The sequence below is a fragment of the Auxenochlorella protothecoides genome, assembly GCF_000733215.1.
Source record: "Auxenochlorella protothecoides strain 0710 unplaced genomic scaffold scaffold35, whole genome shotgun sequence".
Taxonomy (NCBI): domain Eukaryota; kingdom Viridiplantae; phylum Chlorophyta; class Trebouxiophyceae; order Chlorellales; family Chlorellaceae; genus Auxenochlorella; species Auxenochlorella protothecoides.
The window spans coordinates 2,794-21,753 of record NW_011934419.1 but is presented as its reverse complement, the minus strand read 5'-3'; the positions used below and the strand labels follow the sequence as shown (position 1 = coordinate 21,753).

General features: G+C 65.8%; 4 protein-coding genes across 4 annotated transcripts in view; 3 read left to right on the top strand and 1 right to left on the bottom strand.

The window, feature by feature from the left end:
- The window catches only part of F751_3283 (hypothetical protein), a gene marked incomplete at both ends in the record, with an annotated part of 10,590 nt that extends 6,205 nt beyond the window's left edge, over positions 1 to 4,385 (top strand). Inside the window, 11 exons of the mRNA XM_011403189.1 lie at positions 20 to 101; positions 451 to 551; positions 725 to 858; positions 1,087 to 1,240; positions 1,579 to 1,735; positions 1,977 to 2,122; positions 2,381 to 2,521; positions 2,711 to 2,888; positions 3,077 to 3,479; positions 3,661 to 3,685; positions 4,047 to 4,385. Of these exons, the coding sequence (XP_011401491.1) occupies positions 20 to 101; positions 451 to 551; positions 725 to 858; positions 1,087 to 1,240; positions 1,579 to 1,735; positions 1,977 to 2,122; positions 2,381 to 2,521; positions 2,711 to 2,888; positions 3,077 to 3,479; positions 3,661 to 3,685; positions 4,047 to 4,385 (1,860 nt within the window). The remainder of the gene's footprint in view (positions 1 to 19; positions 102 to 450; positions 552 to 724; positions 859 to 1,086; positions 1,241 to 1,578; positions 1,736 to 1,976; positions 2,123 to 2,380; positions 2,522 to 2,710; positions 2,889 to 3,076; positions 3,480 to 3,660; positions 3,686 to 4,046) is intronic.
- Positions 4,386 to 4,758: 373 nt separating this feature from the next.
- Positions 4,759 to 7,149, bottom strand: F751_3282 (6-phosphofructokinase 5, chloroplastic; the record flags this gene model as incomplete). Its single annotated transcript, XM_011403188.1, has 5 exons — positions 4,759 to 4,866; positions 5,020 to 5,943; positions 6,153 to 6,297; positions 6,582 to 6,840; positions 7,125 to 7,149. 5 exons carry the CDS (start codon positions 7,147 to 7,149, stop codon positions 4,759 to 4,761), a joined length of 1,461 nt encoding a protein of 486 aa, XP_011401490.1.
- Positions 7,150 to 7,519: 370 nt separating this feature from the next.
- F751_3281 (E3 ubiquitin-protein ligase listerin) lies at positions 7,520 to 8,756 on the top strand (the record flags this gene model as incomplete). The annotated part of the gene is made up of 3 exons (XM_011403187.1): positions 7,520 to 7,699; positions 7,859 to 8,170; positions 8,391 to 8,756. 3 exons carry the CDS (start codon positions 7,520 to 7,522, stop codon positions 8,754 to 8,756), a joined length of 858 nt encoding a protein of 285 aa, XP_011401489.1.
- Positions 8,757 to 15,446: 6,690 nt separating this feature from the next.
- F751_3280 (tRNA (guanine(9)-N1)-methyltransferase) lies at positions 15,447 to 17,054 on the top strand (the record flags this gene model as incomplete). The annotated part of the gene is made up of 7 exons (XM_011403186.1): positions 15,447 to 15,556; positions 15,643 to 15,721; positions 15,813 to 15,932; positions 16,114 to 16,269; positions 16,405 to 16,554; positions 16,814 to 16,900; positions 17,010 to 17,054. 7 exons carry the CDS (start codon positions 15,447 to 15,449, stop codon positions 17,052 to 17,054), a joined length of 747 nt encoding a protein of 248 aa, XP_011401488.1.
- Positions 17,055 to 18,960: the final 1,906 nt, after the last annotated feature.

The window sequence follows — 18,960 nt, the reverse complement described above, 5'->3', positions numbered from 1 at the left end:
CCTGCTCCTCCTGGCCGAGGCCCTGCACGCCGCCGACGCGGCGGTGGGCCTGCACCGCGAAGCGCTGAAACTCTTGCTCCGCACCCTGCTGGGCGACGCAGGTGGGCTGGGGTCCTGCTGTTATTAATTTGGGGGGGATGGGGGGAATGTGGTAAGCGGTCATGCGGGGGAGAGGAAGGTGGCAGGGCTCGGAGAATGGATTCAGTGGGGAGCAGCGCGGACGTAGGCCACCGGCCTCCCATCCGATACAGAGACAGTCATCTGCCGGGAGCCCAGGGGTGAGGCTCCTTGAACGCACACCGTGGGGGGCCCAACAACCCCATTGGGCCTCAACCCCTCTCATCTTCCCCGTGGTACCTTGCTGTTATAACGCCGTATCGAACCCACTTCACAACCCAGTCATTCTTCAATCAGACCAAGCACCCCTTCGATCTTGTCCTGCTCGCCCAGGGAGCGTTGCGCGGGGCCTGCTGGAGTCGCTGGGCTCGGAGACGACGGCCCCCGCCAGCGCGCTGTCCGACGCCCCGCCCAAGCTGCAGCACCTCGTGCAGGTGTGTGCGCGCGTGCGAGGGGGTGCATGCGACTCGGAACTGTAGGAAAGGGTTGGCCATAGGGCACCGATACCGCCTGCGGGGCCATGCGAGCTTCCTGCTTCGAGACCTAGTTTTGCGCACAGCAGATCCACGCCTTTTCCGTCCCCCATCAACACCCCGCCAATGCGCAGGCGCTGGGCCTCGCAGATGCGCTCTCTGCTGCGCCGTGCCACGCCGTGCTGGAGGGGCTGGCGGCCGAGGTGGCGGGCGACACGGGCGTGGTGGTCGTGGACCTCTTTGCACTCAAGAGTGACCTGCTGCACAGGTATGAGGTGCAGGGCGGGCAAACCTGGTTGGGATGGCGATGGGGACCAAGGAGCGCAGACAAGCAGTGGCATGAACGACACATCTAGAGCCCCTGTCTAGGTCTGCTTTCCTAGGTCGCACTCCACCACCACGAACCCGCTGGGGCCGTGTCAGGCTTCAATGCATGGTCCTCTGCGCGCATGCTGTCACCCTGCGACATTCCTCCTCCCTGCCCCCTCCCGCATAGGTTTGACGAGGCCGTCGCCGCCGGCGCCGGGTCCGTGGAGGACACGCGGGCGGCCTTCCAGCTGATCCTGCGCCACGCCCAGCAGCACAACGCCTGGGCGGAGGAGGCCAGCGCGCGCGCTTTCCTTGCGGGGGCCTGGAGGGACGCGATCGTGGTGGCGCTGACGCACAGGTGGGCATGCTGTTGGGATGTGGAGAGGGATTGGCAACAGGGCTCACCTCATCGGCCCCCTGGCCCCCTGTTCATGCGCACCACCGCCAACCATACAGGCTCGATCTGGCGGCCGCCTCCGCCGAGGAGGCCTCCCCGCTGCTCAGCCGCCTGCTGGACACCTCCCTGGCCGCCGTCGCGCAGCTCGCCGGCCAGGGCGCTGTGCCCGCCGCCGCCGCCCTCGCGCAGGCTGCGGCTGCCGCGGCCGCCGCCCTGCTGGAGTGCGTGCGGGGGCGGGGCGCTGACGTGGGCGGCGCAATGCCGGCCCCGCTCGTGCTGCAGGCCTCGCTGGAGGCGCTGCTGCGCGCGCTGGGCGCCGCTCACGCCGCGCCGCGGGTGCGCACGCCCCTCTGGGCCGCGCTTTCCAGCCTGCTGGCCCTGGTGACGCCGCCGGAGGAGCTGGCGGTGCCAGGGCCTGTCCTGCAGATCGTGATGGACGGTGAGGCAGCGGGGGTGGGTGTGTGTAAGAGGAGGGTTTGGTGGTTGCCCCGGCGAGTGCGGGATGAGGGTGCGAGGTGTCCATGAGCTGGGTGAGCCTGCGCCTGGTGGGGAAGTCTGTGGCCCTTATGGCAGGGGACATAGGGGACCCTGGCTTCAAGCCTGAAGCATACTGTTCCTGTCCCAGGAGCATGCTGGCTAGGAGTCTCATTCGCGAAAGCAAACCCCCATCACCTCCCCAGGTGACGACGTTGCTGCTGCCGATGTTCTTGCGGAGGCCGACGCCGTGTTTGGCGCCCCCTGCGAGTCTATGCTGCGCACGCTGCGGTCGTCCCGCACCATGCTGGCATGCCTGGTGGGGGACGCTGCCTCCCCTGACACCGTCCAGGTACTTACGAGGGGGTTCTTGAACACATGGATGGCGCCGATCTGAATGTGGCAGTCCGTTGGCGTCAGGGTCGAGCCGTGCCGATCCCCTGCACTCAGCACCATGTCCTGCCGGCCTGTTGCTTCCCAGTGAACACGACGGGACTCCTAAAGCAGGACAGCTCATGCACGCCGCGGACCGTGGTCCTCCCTCGTGTATCTCTTCGACCTCTGCATTCCCATTCCCAAACACACACGCTCATGGTTCTCTCTTACCCAGGCGTCCACGGCCCTGAGTCTCCTCGCCACTGCGGTCCGGGTGGACGCCGCGGGCACGGTCGCCGACGTGGTGCATGCGCAGGGCCTGCCGCAGCGCATGCTGCAGGACCTGGCACACCTTCCCCACGCCGCCATCCTGGAGGTGAGGCGGGGGAGTGCGCTAGGGTGGGGCGGTGCTCGCCCGCAGGGGGGTCATGATCCCGGGGCGGCTGGTCCCTGGCCCAAGGCGGCTGAGTCACGTGTCCGGCGAGGCGCCATGTTGCATCGACGCAACCGACCCCTGACGGCCCCATGCACAGCTGCCCACCAGTCCATCCCCCACTTCCCGCAGCCCACCAACGCGCGGGGCGTCGTGGCGGAGGCGGCGCTCAACCTCCTGCTGGCCCTGGCCCTGTCGGGCGTGGACAGGGAGGCGCACGCCGCCAACGCGGAGCGCCTCCTGGAGGCCCAGCTCCTACCCAGCCTGGCGCGCTGCGAGGCCTTGGCCACGCACCCCGAGACCCTGGCAGGTGGGCCGTAGTTGGTGGAGTTGGGAAGGGGGGGGGGGCGCATGGCTGGGCATCCGACGCTTGCGCCGTGCCGGGGCGGGCGCATCGGCACGGCCACTCCCCAATCCACATAGCTCGCAGCCCTTCTGAGTCTCCTGGCTTCATCATTCCGCACCGTCTCTCCTCCAAAATTCCAAACCACCCCACAGACCCGCTGCATGCGCGGCTGCACGGGCTGCTGGCCCCCGCGCTGCGCCTGGCGCTGGCGGTGGACACGAGCCTGCCGCAGAGCCCCGCCGCGCGCGGCGCGCTCCTCGTCTTCCTCCGCGCGCGCGCCGCCGTGCTGACCAGGGTGGCGCTCGATGCGGGGCGGGACGGGGGCCGGCGCGGTGTGGGAGCCCGCGAGCTGGAGCAGGCCGCGCTGGTGGTGGGCCTGGCCGGCTGGGTGCCGGGCCTGCTGGCCGAGGACCCCGCGCTGCAGGGGGCGGTGTACCGCATGCTGTACCGCTTCCTCTGCACCGACGAGGCCAGCGACAGCCTGGCCGTGGCGCGGCTCCGGGCCCTGCGCGAGTCGGGCGACGGCGCTGACGAGGCCGCCGCCCTGGCAGACAGGTACAGGTTGGGTATCTCGTGTGTGCGTGTGTGTGTGTGTGTTGTTTTGGGGGGCAGGGTGAAAAGGGAGGAGAAAACCTAGCAAAGGGGCAATGGCGCCAGCGCCTGCACCCAGGCCCGCCGTGCCGCTTGCAGGCCCTCTCGTGATCAACCACCCTCACAACTCCCTTGCCGCGCGCAGGATCCTGGCGCTGCGCTGCGCGCTGGTGCAGTACCTCCACGCCGCAGCGGGGCCGGGGGCGCAGCCGGTGGTGCGGCTGCCGGTGCGGCCGGGGCCCGACGGGCCGGCGGGCGGGCCCACCCTGGTGCTGATCAAGGACGCCCTGCTCCAGGTGACTCGAGGATGTTGGGGGCCCCCTGTTGAGTGGGCGGGAGGTCGAGGTGCCTGCATGCGATGGTATGAAGCCGTGGCGGTACGACCAGAGGATGAGGGGGCATGACAACCGTCGCAGCGTGCGGCAGTTCTGTGCCGTACACAGAGCGGCACCCCCACTGAGCCAGCCTCCGTAGCTCGTGGGCCTCACTCCTTCCACCCATGCAATCACTCCACCCAACACCAAACCGCAGGCGGTGACCGGGGACATCCCCGATGCGCTGACCTCCGCCGCGCCAGCCGACAGGGACGGCGCCATGTCGCTGGCGGAGGTGGGGTCCACGCTGGGCACGCTGGGCAGGCTGCACCGCCTGACCTTCCTCGTCGAGCATCTGCTGGGCGTGCTGCTCTTCCAGCTGCGCGGGCGGGCCGCGGGGAACGACCCCGGGCTGGAGCAGCTGGGGCGCACCTTGGAGCCCCTGCTCCTGCAGCTTGAGCAGATGGCCGGCGACAGCCTGGCCCCCGCCCGGCGGCTGCAGGACCTCCGCCTGCTGGTCCGGCGGGTCAAGGAGGCCGCCGCTCCGCCGGTGTGAAGGCGAGGGCGTGGCCCTCCGACTGCAGGCCAGGGGCTGCCTCGGGTGACCAGCCCCCAGCGCAGCCATGGCTCCGGCCCGAGCGGCGATGCAGCTGGAGTCCCGAGGCCTCCCTGGCCTGGGCGCTCCCTCCCGAGGACCCTCATGCAATCTGGCATATCTGTTGGAACGTACACACACCAACAATCATGCAGGCGGGCGGCTTGCACAGACATGCCAGGGGAAGAAGGGGGGAATGCAACAAATTTTCTATAGTGAGGGAAGTGTGCGACGAGGTCGCTCGGACCCGCCGAGGGTGTCGCCAAGAGTCGGAGGGATGTGGTCCTGCCCTTCGTGTCCCGAGTGCGGGGGTGTGGGGTGAAGGACTCCATGCTTACTCGGGGCAGAACTCCTCATCCTCGTCGTCCACAAACGATGGCTGGCCGATGGCTGAGCGCAGGCGCGCCCAGAGCTCGCCATGCGGGTCAACCGTGCGTGGCGCCTGTGTGGGTAGGAGGGAATGTGGGAGCATCGTGTGCGAGGCACGGCTGGCGTGAGGAGGAAGTTCATGTCTTGGGGGAGGAACATGCAATGCCTTCCAAAGGGTCCAGCGACACTGTGCCCGGCCCTCCCATCCCCCCCACACCGGCCCCACCTGGATGACCATGGGGATGGGGATGTAGCAGTAGTGGGTGTTGATGAGACCCACGGTCACGCCCGTGTACCCCGCGAAGGCGGCGTGCACGGCGCCGTGGCCCAGCATGCGGCAGTATATCCTGTCCTGGGAGGAGGCGGGGATGGAGCGGATGAGGCAGGAGGGGTCGATGTACTTGATGTCCGCGTCCTGGAAGTGGGCCTTGAACTTGGCCTTCAGCCAGGGCCCCACGTCCGACAGCACGGGGTTCCCCGCGGCATCCAGCCGCCGCGGCCCCTCGCCGTGCATCAGGTCCTGGGCAGCGGCCTCCGCCACGCAGATGACGGCGTGCCCGTCGCGCGCCATGATCTTCTCGACGTACGCCAGCAGCCCCTTCTCCCCCTCCAGGCGGAAGGGGACCTCAGGGATGAGCACCGCGTCCACCACGCCCGAGGCCAGCGAGGCCTGCACGGCGATGAACCCGGAGCGCCGCCCCATCAGCTTCACGATGCCGATGCCGCGGTAGCCCGAGGCCGCCTCCACCTTGGCGGCCATCAGCGCGGCCTGCGCGCCCTCCACCGCGGTGTCGAAGCCAAAGCACTTGTCGAAGAGCAGCATGTCGTTGTCGATGGACTTGGGCACGCCCACCACCGCGGTGGGCACGTTGCAGCGCTCGCACTCGCGCTGGATGGCGTAGGCCGCCGCGTTGCCGCCCGTGCCGCCGATGACGAACAGCTGGTCGATCTTCCACAGGTCCAGGCGCTTTATGATCTCCCGGATGTCAGCGGGGTCGTTGGAGGTGCCCAGCAGCGTGCCGCCCTCCAGGTGGCAATCCTTGACCATCGAGTGGGTCAGCACCATGGGGCGGCGGGTGCGATTGGTGAAGCCGCGGAAGCCATTGCGAATGCCCAGGATGTGACCCTCGGGCACGCCGTAGTCAAAGGCCTGCGCCGGGAGAAGGTGCGTCGGCTCTTTCGCTTGAGAGGGGGTTGTGGAAGGGGGAGCGAGCGACGAGTGGTCGCTGTGAAGGTCAGGGTGGGGAGTGCTGACGAGGGGACCCGGTGTCCAGTTGACCTTGCTCCACCGGGGCAGCCAGCCATGAAGAATAATCGCCCTGTCAGGCCCAGCCCCCCTCCCACACAGAGCAGACGCACCTTGGTGACGATGGCGCGGATGATGTCATTCTGGCCGGGGCAGATGGCGCCGGCGGTGACAATGGCCATGCGGGTCTCCTTGGGGTCAAAGTAGATGCGCTTGCGCGCCCCCGCCCGGATGGCATACTTGGGTACGGACAGCAGACTATCGGAGGGGAATGGCATGGGATGGGCATCAAGCGGAGGAGTAGTAATGATGAGTCTTCTGGCTGCAGGCTAGCTGCATTGGGAGGACATTTTGAGCCTGCGAGGCCGAGGAAGCGCAGAGACCCCAAAGGCGCCACTGCCTTGCCCGCAGGACCGTCGGCTGGGCAACGTGCGTCGCCCCCCCAGAACATGTACGAGAAGCCTGGACGGCATCTGGCACGCAGGCCCATGCCCCACAGAACCAGAATTTGACATTCACCCCCATCCCTGGACGGGACTCACAGGTCGCTGGTGGCATCGTCAATGGCGGCATTCTTGAAGGAGGCCTTCTTCATCTGCACACTCAGCGCCTCCAGCCGATCCTGGCTCCTGTTGCCAGCCGAGTGCCGGTCTGCAAAGTAGACAGACTGGAGCAAGACCCGGTCGTTGTCGGAGGTGAACCCGCCTCCATGGTAGTTGCCCCGCAGGAAGGGGCTCTCCCTGGCTTGGAGCTTGGAGCGAAGAGTAGGGCAGGTGATGACCTCGTCGCCCACACTGCCACCTTCAGGGGAGGGACCATTGGGGTGAACACTCTGCCATGAGACTCCCGTGCATGCTACCCAGGTGATCTCAGGCTTACTGCCCTGCACGCATCGGGGCGTACCAAAGCTGAAGGAAGGGCGAACGTCCAGGACCCTCAGCGTCTCCTGGCTGTTATCCTGTGAGCATGATGTATGACACCAAATCACAAGATGTAATCTGACAAGGTCGATGCTGGTTGAGCGGAACAAAAAGCGGCAGATCTGAGGGGTCCTCCACTCACCGGAATCGTGAGAGTCCTGCCACCGGATGCCTTGTTCGAAGAAGCCATTCGAGCTATGTCCGATGCGATAAATCCGATCGCGAGGGGTGGCTACCTGCGCGCCTGGTCCGGCTTTTCGAGACAGGGTTTGCGACGGCAGGATGCATGGAAGTAGCCCTAGTCGGGGCTAGCGCCCTGCTGCTCTCGAGCGACCGGGTCTCCGGGCGCGCGCAGCATGCAGGCGCGAGGTGTTCCCCTCACAGCGCCTGGGTGTTGCTCCCATGCCTCATGGGGCTCGAACACAGGTTTACAAGGCCTCTTATTGCTTTTGCTCCTACATCATTATGTGCTTGACGAAGCGATGTCGTCGGTGAAGGTTTACCATCGGCTGTGCGGCTCACGAGGCTCCTGACCCCGAGTTGTCGCCACAGTGTAGCAGATGGCGTTCACATTCGGCGCCAGGTATGTGCAGCAGCTGAGTGCGTCCCAAAGTGACCAGTCTGAGCCTGCTGACCAGGCTCCCACGGCCACCATTCCGAGTGAGCTGCCTGGTGAAGTCAGCCAGCACCTGCAGAGGCTCACAAAACGGGATGGGACCACCAAGATCAAGGCGCTGCAGGTGAGAGAGGGCGGCGGACGTGGCAGGGGCGGTGTCGTGGATTCCTGTCCAGTTTGGCAAAGCCACACTCGATGTAGCCGCAGCACTGCCCATCCCTGGCACCACCTGAGACTCGCCATGGCCACCTGAGACGCGTGCCACCCCCAAACCCTGCTCCAGGCCCTCGGGAGGTGCATCGCGGATGGGCCGCCCGATCAGGCCGTGCTCATCCTCCCCTACTGGTCCTTTGTGGTCCCACGCCTGGTCCTGGACGCCAACCGATCTGTGCGGCTGGAGTGCGTGCGTGTGATGGGCGCCATGGCCGGCGCAGCCGGCCGGCGGCTCGCACCCCAGCTGGGCAACATCATGGGGCCCTGGCTCCTCTCCCAGTCCGACGAGAAGCTGGAGGTGGCGCGGGCCGCGCGGGAGACCCTCTCCGCGACGTTCCCGGGGCCCAAGCGTGACATGGCCATCCAGCACTGCTGGCGTCAGGTACGTGACGTGCCCTGGGTCTTTCATCCGATCTGGTTGTGTAACATGGACTCGGAATGACTTGTGCCTGGGATTCTGGAAACGGGCAGGGAGGGGTCGGAGAGACTTCTTCCAGCACACGCAGATGAGGGGTCTGCGCTCGGAGCGAGGTTCATTGTGATTGCAAACCTCCCAGCACATTACCCCAAACCAACCCCATCACCACCCCGTCCCCCCGCAGGTCACGAGGTACCTGTCGCGCCTAATGGCGGCCAGCCCCGAGGCCCTGGGTGACGCCAAGACGGAGACCAAGGAGGAGTTGAGCGACCGGCAGGCCCAGGCGCTTCTGGGTTGCTGCGGCCTGCTCGCCGAGCTGGCCGGCTGCGCCGATGCAGGGGCGCTGCCTGATGTACAGCGCCTCCTCGTGTCACCTGTCTTCCTGAAGGCAGTGATGACGCATGCCTCCCCCGCCCTCCGGCGGGCCGCCTACCGCCTCATGGCCGAGGTCGGGCGGAGGAAGCTGCTCTCGGAGGTGCGCGAGGGCATGCATCCGAGCCTCTCCCTGTGTGGTGGGACCTCATATGCCAGCGTCATCGCACCGGCCTAGACCACAGGCTCATACCCTGGCTCCTGGTAACTTGTTTTCAGTGTTTGTCCTCTCGCATGCAACCCGCCTCCCTGGACCAACGGCACATTCCATGTGCCGGCATGCCCACCAACACATGACCACCGACGGCCCCTGCCGCAGGACCAGGCGCTTGGCATCGCGCCCCAGGTGCTGGGCATGCTGCGAGAGAAGAGCCCTGACTGCCACACAGACATGTGGGCCGGCCTACTGGTCATGCTCCGAGCCTACCCCGGCATCCCGCGCGCCGTCGACGTGCCCAAACGCGTGCTTCCGGTGCTGTGGTCCTCCGTGCGCCACGCTTTCTACGGCTCGGGCAACGCCTCCTACCCGGCCCTGCTGCCCCTCATGCTCCTGCTCGCTCCAGAGGTCGGGCACGGGATGGCACTCCAGCGTGGGCAGTTTGCTCAAGCACCTGCCAAGTTGTCCCTACCCCGGCTTTTGGCCGACCCCTCCACCCTCGCCGTGCCTGCGCAGGGCACGAAGGCGATGGCGATGTGGTCGCAGCTCCTGCGCTGCCTGTGGCAGGGGATGGCAGCCACCTGCAGCGCCTCGACCAACGGCACCGAGGCCGGGCGGGCGGCCTTCTGTGAGTGCGCTGCCAGGAGCCTGAGCCTCGCCGGGGATGCCGTCGTCGAGGGGCGGGGGGCCCACACCTGGAGCCGGGAGCTGGCAGACGCTGGGCTGGGCACCCTCCTGCAGGCGACCATCCTGCCCGCTGCAACGGGCAGCGGTCCCGCGGCCGACTGCGCCGCGAGGCTGGTGGGCCAGCTCATCGCTGCCCTCCAGGGTCCCTCCCTCGACGCCGTTCTGCAGCTCACCAGCCGGCACCTGTGCGCGGCGCTGAAGCAGCTGCTGGGCAGCGTCCGGATTCAAGCCGCTGCTCCGGCAGCGGCTGCGGATGTCTTGGCCCAGCCTCGCGAGGGTGACGCCTCTTCGAGTGACAGCGCCGACGTGGCCCCTGCAACCTGGCCAGGCCTCTTGCATGCAGTGGACGTGCTGGGCCAATATGCTCCCAAAACGACCCATGCGGAAAGGCTGGCGGGGCCCCTGCTCCTCGAGCTGGTCGATGCAGGCCTGGACGGCGACCCGCACGCCACCCAGCTCGCCGCTGCGCTTCTGGCGCACCAGAGAGACAGCGGCGGCGAGGAGGGGAGGGAGGGCCAGGGGGCCGGTGCGTCTGGCGCCCTGAAGTCTCGGGTCCTGGAGGCCCTGACGCGGTGCGTGGGGGGGTCATTGGTGCCTGGGCGTATATGTGCAACGTGTTGGCACACGGTGTGGGGGACGAGTGAGACATGGCTTGTAATAACAACGTGCTCAGCCTCTGAGCGTGCCCGAAGCGTTGCTGAGCTGGGAGGGAGCTGGGCGTCTTCCATGTGAGAATGACCGGCCAGCCCATGGATCGCCGCGTGTCATCCCCTGCAGGCAGCTGTGCGAAATGGGTGCCGGAGCGGGCGAGACCCAGCAGCTCTGCACCATGCTCGCGCGAGCCCTTGCCGATGCCGGGGACGGCTCCGTGCTTTCCACCGCGCAGGCGCTGCTTCGGGATGCCTCCGCCGCGCTGCCTGCCGTCCTGCTGGACCTGCATGCCATTCGCCCCGTCAGGCTCCCGGAGGGCGCCGAGCTGGACGCCCTGGTGGACGGCTCCACCGCGCCCGTGCTCCTGGCGCTGCTGGGCTTCCATGCAGACGGCAGGGCCGCCGACGCCGCGGCGAGCGGCTCGTCTGGCGGCCATGCCATGCTGTCGCCGACCTCCGCTGCGCACGTGATCCTCAAGCTCCTGCACGGCGCCCCTGAGCTCATGTCGCGCAGTGGCGCGCTCGTGGAGGCTGTCTCTGGCATGCTGAGGAGCCTGGCGGCGGGCGGGTCAGAGCTCACCCTGAAGTGTGCCCTGAACATCTTGGAGGCAGCAGCGGACGCCGCATTCGATGTTGGGCATGATGCGACCGGCTCTGAGGCTGGGAACACAGCTGACAGCCCTCCCACCCCATCTGTTGATGGGCTTGGTGAAAGGTGAGCGGGCTCGCGGGGGCGCCCATATGCAGGATAGCACGTTGCATGTGTATCGAATACACCTTTGCTTCTTGGTGCCGGCTGCCCTTCGCCTTGAATAACATGCCACAAGACCATCTTCCCAAGTTCTCCACCCATTCCCCGCCCACTGCCATGCTGTAGTGACCGATTGCTGTCGTCGCTGCTGGCGCTGCCCTCTCCAACAACCTCACCTGCCGCTCAAATATGGGAAGAGGCAGCGCGGGAGCTCCCTGTGTCTCTGCAGGCCCACTTCGGGACCCTGGGCTCGCAGGCGGTGCAGGCGGTGCAGGCGCGGCGCAGGGTTTGCGGTCCCACAGACAGCTGTCGCCTGCTGGTTGCCCTGGCGACGGCTGTCCTCCGTGCGGCCCCCAGGCCGAGCGACACATGGACCGACGCGTTTGCACGAGGAGTGACCCAGGGAGTTGGCACGGACACCCCTCTGGGAAGACTCGAGAGCCGCGCCGTTTTGCTGGTCGGGTTGACGGCGGCGCAGGACGTCCCGCAAGACTCGAGTCTCGCCTCTTGTGCAGCAGAGGCACTGTATCATGTGGCTCGGAACCCAGAGTGGGGACTGACCGGGGCCAGCCTCCTGCAGGCCGGCGCCCGTGCCCCAGGGCAGCTGCTGACAGCCGCTTACAGCCTGGCTATGGGAGCCGACGACGAGGAGGCCGCCTCCCGCATCCTGGATGCCCTGGCACGGGAGGCGGCGCGGTGCCTGCCGACAGACAGCGCCGCGGCCAGCGGCTCTGCGGCTCAGGAGGCTGCCAGCCTTCTGGCCGGCGAGGCCACAGGCCTGCTGGAAGATGGTGCATCCACATGCGAAGTGGGCCCCGGCGGCATCGCAGCGATCGCTGGGCCGGCCTCCGAGCGGGCGTTTGCGGCGGCGCGGAGGCTGGGCGGGGTCCTGCGTCACGCGCCGCAGCTGTGCGTGGTGGCCCGCCTGCCGGACCTCACGCTGCACTGCCTACAGAGGGCTGCGGACGCAGGGCCAGCGGCCAACGCTCGCATGTGGCTGGACGGCGCGGTGGCATGCTGCCCGCGGCCCGGCGTGGGGGAGGTGTGCTCCACGCTGCTCGAGCGCCATGGCAAGAGCCCAGGGGCCGCTGGCCAGGATGCCCTGCCGCGGCTGGGCAAGGGCGACGCCGTCTGGTACTGGCTCCCGCAGGGCGACTGGGCGCCGGCGCAGGTGTGAAAGGGGGGAGTGGAGTTTGGAGCCAGCGCCTGAGGGCCTGAGGTTTCTGGCGAGGGTTGGGCTGTCTGATAGGTCTGGAGCGTGCCGGGAAAAGGTCCACAATGAGCTTGGGTCATGGTCGCCCGGCGTGAGAGACATGCATGCTCAAAGGCTCCGACCCAGCACACGTGTCAGCATTCTCACTTCATTCCCCCCTCCTGGAGCCCTCCGTCCAGGTGGACTCAGTGGATCTGTCGGCGGATCCGCCCTCCTACGGCATCCTGCTGCACGGCAGGTTCCGGCTGACGGAACGCCACAGGCTGGCACCGCGCCCCGAGTCTGGCGCGCAGGCCACCGTCCCCCCGCCCCCGTTGCGCTCTGCCGGGCGGGTGCTCAAACGTTCCGTGCAGGCCGTCTGGCCGCTCGTCACAGAGCCCGAAGCGGAGGCGCTGGCCGGGATGTACTGCAAACTGATGGCGGGTCTGGAGAGGGCCCCTGGGCCCGAGGGCCAGAGCTCAGGAAGCCCTCCCGTGCCGAGCAGCAGCGACTCTTCCAGCTTGACCCACCCGAGCCTGGATCTGGCGGTGCTGGCGCACTGCCCCCCTGCATCTGAGGCCTGGGCGCTGGCTCGCCGCGCCAGCCGCACAGCACTGGTGCGGGAGGGCGACGAGCTGGCCGCGCGCCTCGCTGACTCGGCCGCCTGCCTGGCCTCGGCGGCCTGCGACGCCGCAGACTCCTCGGGCATGTTCACGCGGCGCGACCCGGCCCCCGCGCTGCAGTTCATCGCGGTGCTGGAGTCGGAGGCGCCGGCGCGCCGCAGCGCGCGCGTTGCGCGTGCGCTGGCGGCCGTCGAGGCCGACCGGGAGCAGACCGCGGCGGCCGTGGCGCACACCCTGGGCGCCCGCGCCGGCCCGCTCCTGCAGGCCGCGGCGCTATGCGAGGTCGTGGGATTCGATGTGCCGGGAGCTGCGCCCGCCCTGGAGCAGGCCGTGCGACTGGGCACGCTGCTGGGCGCAGCGTGGGCTCTCATGCCTGGCGCCGAGGAGGCCATCCTGAGCAGGACGGATGCGGGTCCCAGTCGTGAAGCCCTGGCCCTGCTGCGCGCCCTCACGCTGGCGGGTCTTGCCGAGGAGGGGGCCACGGAGCGCGCGCAGCGCGCGGCCGACGCGGCCGCGGAGGCCGTGGGCCTCGGCACGGTGGACTGCCTGCTGGCGCTGGCGCTGCCGAGGGCTACCGGGCGGGCCGCACCCGAGCCGCTGGCCCGGCTGGCCATGCAGCTGCTGCTCCGCTTCCCGGCCATGCTGTGTTCGCTGCGCGGCGAGGAGGACGAGGAGGAGGACGAGGAGGAGTACGGAGGGGTCCCAGCCGGCCAGGACGGCTCGCTGCGGCTGGTGGAGGTGCGCTGGGTAGTGGTGTGTTTTGGTGTGGGAGCTGGGCCTTTTATTGAGCCGGGTGCACAGGCACACTGGGTGGACGCATGTCGACATGTCCACGGCACGGGGCACCAGACACCGCGCCTGCGCCGTCACCCTCTGCCTACCACGGCACTCAATCCCCCGCACAAACCCCACATTCACCCCCAAACCCCCCGCACAACCCCTCGCAGCTCGGCCTGCCGCTCTCGCTGGCCACCGCCCTGCTGGGCAGCCCGGCCTCGCCCGCCTTCCTCCCCGCCTGGGCGCTGCTCGCCGGGCACCTTGACGCCTGTGGCCCCTCTGACCCTGGCAGGCTCCGCCTGGCGCGCCTCCCTGCACGGCCTGCCCGCCGCGACCGGCGCGGCCTTCGACGCGCTGCTCCCGGGCCTGCCCCTGGACGAGCGGCGCGGCGGGGGGCCCAGCGGCGCGGCCCGGGCCCAGCGCCGCGCGCCGGCACCGTGGCGGAGCAGCTGCTGGCCGCGCTGGAGGCCAGAGCTCCCGAGGTCCTGAATGTTGCCGGAGGGGACTCGCCGCCGGCAGCGCCAGGAGCCGGGCCCGACCTCAATCCAACAGCCGTCCAGGACTCCCAGCTGGCGTACGCGGTGTACGCCGGCATGTTGCACACGCTGCCCGCCTGCGCCCGGCAGTGGTTTGTCATGCTGAGCGACCGTGGGAAGAGTGGCGCGGTGGAGGCCTTCACGGCGCAGGCCGTGAGCGGGCCTTTGCTGGCCCGGGAGTTCGAGGCGCTGGAGGGGCTGAGGAGTACCAGCAGCGGCAAGTTCACCGTGCGCTGCAACGCCCCCGCACGCCAGGCCTGGGCAGGTGGGTGGTGTTTGGGAGGTGGGTGGTGGCCCGGTGTCCCCGTCGGCAGCTCCCATGGCGTGTCTAGCCCATGGCTGGTCTATTGGCGGAACGGCGTGCCGCTTCCCCTTCCTCATCGCCTTCTTCCCTTCTACTTGATACAGTGATGGAGGTGGAGGAGGGGCACAGCATGGAGCTGCTGATCAGACTCCCTGCCGCCCTGCCCTTGCTGCCGCCAGAGGTGTCCTGCCAGAAAAAGGTGGGGAGGGCTTTGGAGGAAGGGAAAAAGGGGGGGTGGAGCAGACTTAATTGTTCCTGTCCCACCAGGCAGGGCAGAGCATACTTCTGGCATATGCGGGCTAAAACGAATGCAACATCGTGCCCCTCGATGGCACATTATGTATGCGGGCTGACCAGAAATTTCGCTACCCCTCCCAGGTGGGCGTGAGCGAGACGCGTCTGCGCAAGTGGCTCCTCTCCGTCACGGCCTTCCTCCGCGCGCAGAGCGGGACGGTGTCTCAGGCCGTGGCACTGTGGCAGAAGAACCTGGAGCGCGAGTTCGAAGGTGGGCAGGGGGTTTCCTGTGGTAGTTTTGAGCGGATGTGGAGGGCAGCATTGGACGGCTGGAGGTATGTGTGCTCGTTGACCACACCACCTGTGCAGTTGCACCCAAGACTGTCGTGGTCGCGCATGGGCAAGCTTGGCAAAGCGATGTGAACGCTGCTCCGCCTCCACCACAAAAATGCAGGCCAGGAGGAGTGCCTCATCTGCTACTCCATCCTTCACCCGGCCTCTGGCCAGCTGCCACGCCTGGCCTGTCAGACATGCCGCAAGCGCTTCCACGGCGCCTGCTTGTACAAGTGGTTCAGGAGCAGTGGCAAGTCGACCTGTCCCCATTGCCAGAGTCCCTGGTGAAGTTCTGGCTGCTAACGCTTTCAACACAGGATGCAATGCATCAGTGAAGGACCCTGGTATGTTCAGATAGGGTTTTGCCACAGCCGCTTGGTCCTCGCGACAACGCGCGCGCGGAACTGGACATACACGCACGTCTGCTCCGCTTCATGCCCGTTCCGATGCAATACTCCGCGCCTTGATAAGCGAATTATGCCAAGGCTTGGATACATTGTATTCTGATCCGTCGACTTCACCAGCAGCATCGCCGCTGGCACTACGGAACACCACCAGAAAGGCATGGTAGCATTGCCATCCTAGGCTGCTTGCAATACTCAAATAACTATTTAGGACCCTTAAATGACTTCAGAAAAAGTGAAGGTCCAGCAGGCTCAGGCGGATACCCCGGCGGCTGCTGGCCCCGTGCCACTCTCTAAAAACCAGCAGAAAAAGCTGCTGAAGGCTGTCAAGTGAGTTGGGTGCAGCTTGCAGCTGCTGTACACATGTTACATCCTGCATTGCAGTGCACTCTGACTCTCCACAATCCTATGAGCAGGTATCAGGACAAAAAGAAGGAGAAGAGGGAGCGGGAGAAAGCCGAACGTCAGAAGCTGCAGGAGGAGCGCCGTGCGGAGGTAGGCGAGTGCGCTGGGGGAGCCTGTGGGCAGGGACCCCAGCACCATGCAATAACAAGCCCATGTGTCCACCAAACAAACAAAACCACAGGCCCTCGCTCGATTGGCGGGGATGAGTGAAGAAGAGAAGCTGAAGTGGAGGGAGGAGAAGGCGGTTCGCGTGGGGGCTCGAAAGCAGACCACCCAAGAGAAGAAGGCGCGCCTGGAACAGGTGAGACATGCACGTGTGTTGCTGGGGCACCCCTTGCTCACGTTTGGCATGGCAGGTGCAGTGTGAGCCTGAGTTGCATGGCTCATGTCAGCCATTACTCAGCGCTGCTACCCTCAGGGTGAACACCCAACCCTGTCCTGCGTCCACATCCACGGCCACGAGCACCCACGCATGCATGCAGGCCCTGGTGAAGGGGCAGCGGCTGATTGTGGACCTGTCATTTGAGGATAAGATGACCGACGCTGAGCTCAAGTCGCTGTGCCAGCAGCTCGCCTACTGCTACTCGGCCAACGCCCGGTCCAGCAAACCCATGCACCTGATCTTCACGGGGGTGCAGGTGGGTGCATGGAGGATGTGCAGTGGGTTGCCAGGGCAGTGCACATCTTGACTGACGCCTGTCAATTTCTTCAGGGCCGGTGCGTGGGGCCATGTGCTGGACTCCTCAGATACTTCCTCTGGTCCACCTGCACAGGGACGTATGAAGGAGTGCATCAACAAGCAGTGCTCTGGCTTTGACAATTGGATTGCTACAAAATCCGAAGCCACCTACCTTGTTCATTTCAAGGAGGAGACGGAGCAGCTGGTGTACTTGACGGCCGATTCTGAAAATGAGATCCAAGAGGTAGGCAGGCATGGGCGTCCTGGAAATCTTGTGGGGGCAGGGGGGCAGGCGTGCCAGCGTGCATGCAAGGAGTGCACAACCATCAGCCCCTGAGTGGGTGGCTGTCTGGAGGCTTGGTGGAAAGGGTCCTTTGCCGGGACTGGTCGATGGGATGATGCGTGGGTCGGTGATTGTTCTTTCTTGTTGACTAAACGAAACTGATGAGTGATACATTTCACCGACCAACCCAACGACAAGACTGCATTGTCCTTTGCTGCAGCTGGACCCCTCCAAGATCTACATTGTTGGAGGAATCGTGGATCGGAACCGGTACAAGAACCTGTGTGCCGGAAAGGCCGAGGAAGAGGTCAGCGTCTATCCGGGGCAGGCGGGTTGAGCTTGATGCACTCAACCCTTGTTCGTGGGTTAGCGAGTTGGGGAATGCTGCTCTCCTCTGTTCTCTTCCCCCTCAACAGGCTGCCAAAGATGGCATTCACAAACAGCTCAACGCCATGCTCTGAAATTTCAATGCAGGGAATTGCCACAGCAAAGCTCCCCATTGGCGACTATGTAGCCCTCAGTTCCTCCTCGGTCATGTGCACAAACCACGTAGTCGAAATCATGATTCGGCAGCAGGAGCTGGGAGACTGGCGGGCTGCGTTTGAGGCCGTCATACCAACCCGCAAACGCAAGGCAGGGGACACCTCCGACGCAGTCCCAGAGGACAACATTCCTGCAGTGAAGGAGGAGCCCTGCGCGCCGGCATCTGCACCTGCCCCACAGAAGCAGAAGAAGGACAAAGCTGCTGTGAAAGGTGCAGCTGCAACGAAGCCTCGCAAGGAGACAGCTTCAGTTGGCAAATAGGTTGCTGATGCCCACCCATGCTCATGTGCTTCCTTGGTATCATCCCTTCACGCCTTGCTACAGCACACATGTGACTCTGCACTTGGACCAGAGAAAACACAACAGAGATGGAAGCTTGGCTTCAGCAATCTTTTGGGTACCTGACAATGGAGGGTGGAAATGTGGAGAACCTTAGTATGGTGAGTGGCATGCCGGCAGGGACGATACAAGTTGTCGTCAGTCTCCCCATCAAAGCGAAATCCTAAGCTCAGACAGTACGAATACGTATTGATCACAGGAGCGGAGCCCCTCAACCTTAGTAAATTAGGTGTCATCATGGCAGCAGACTGGCAAACACTTTTCCTGGGAAAGGGAACTGCACAGCTCCAGGGGGAGTCTCCACTGAGACAGAGCTTCCCCAGACGTACCGCGTAATGTGGCCACGTTAGCTTCTTATGTCAGCACGGCAGTCACGACGTGGCCCGCCCTCCTCCGAGCATAGGCTGGAGACCGAGCTATGGAAAGCCTTGGAACCCGGTGAGGGTGATGACGCGGGGGATCGCTTGCTAAACCTGCGATGGGATGTTCTCTGAACAAAGCAGATAGTGCCTTCGCATCTCGAAAGGGATAGGAATTGGCGTGTGACATTGCGCAGCCGCCCCGAATAAAGCCAAGCCACTCTGGCAAGATTGCAAGGAGCCCTGCTTGAACATGCCGCGCGAAGAACGCCTGCCAGCCTAGAGCCATCATGACCCCACCCACAGCTCCTGCCAAGACTTGGGCAGGGGAGTGGTAGCCCAAATACACGCGTCCCCAGCACACAGCTGCAAGAAGACATGTGATGAGCAGGTTCTCCACTCCGAGCCAGAGCTCCGCAGCTGCTGCTCGGGACTGCAGCCCCCTACCTGCACTGCTTGTCCTTCGTGGGGGATGCACTGGCTTGGGCCTTCGCAGCAGGGTGGCCATCCAGAGGCCTGCCTCCGTAGAAAGGCGGAGGAGTATCAGGTGGACGCAAAGGGGAAGCGGGGGAAGAAGAAGACGGACGAGAGGGAGGAGGAGAAGAAGATGGGCGACAGAGAGGAAAAAGAAAACGGACTGGTTTGTGCACGTCGGGTGGGCATTCTTCACCGTCCTGTTCAACTTTCGCCGCTTTGAGGGCTGTGGCTGGTACTTGGCCGGGCACTGGCACAAAAACGGGTACAGCGTCTCCGTCACCCTGCGGCGGCAGAGAGGGCCTCCCCGGTCCGGCGTCCCCCCTCCCCGCCCCCCCGACACCCCAAAGACCAGCGGCAAACGCGACCGCAGCCGGGCGCCCTTGGGCGCCCCAAAGGGCAGGGGAATTGCCGACGAGCACTACCGGTGAGTGGTCTGCACCATGGACTCCTAGGGTGTGTGCTGATAGGGATAGTTCTCCTGGCTTGTCGACATGCTGCAGTGATTGCCTGGGACGCTTGCAAGTGGTGCGGGAGTGTTGGCTGCTCTGTTCCTGGGAGTGACTGTGGATGTGCTGTATACCAGCAGCGAGGTGCACCCACCTTTCCCACCCACTTATTCCCCCACCAACCACCCACACTTGCCTCGCTC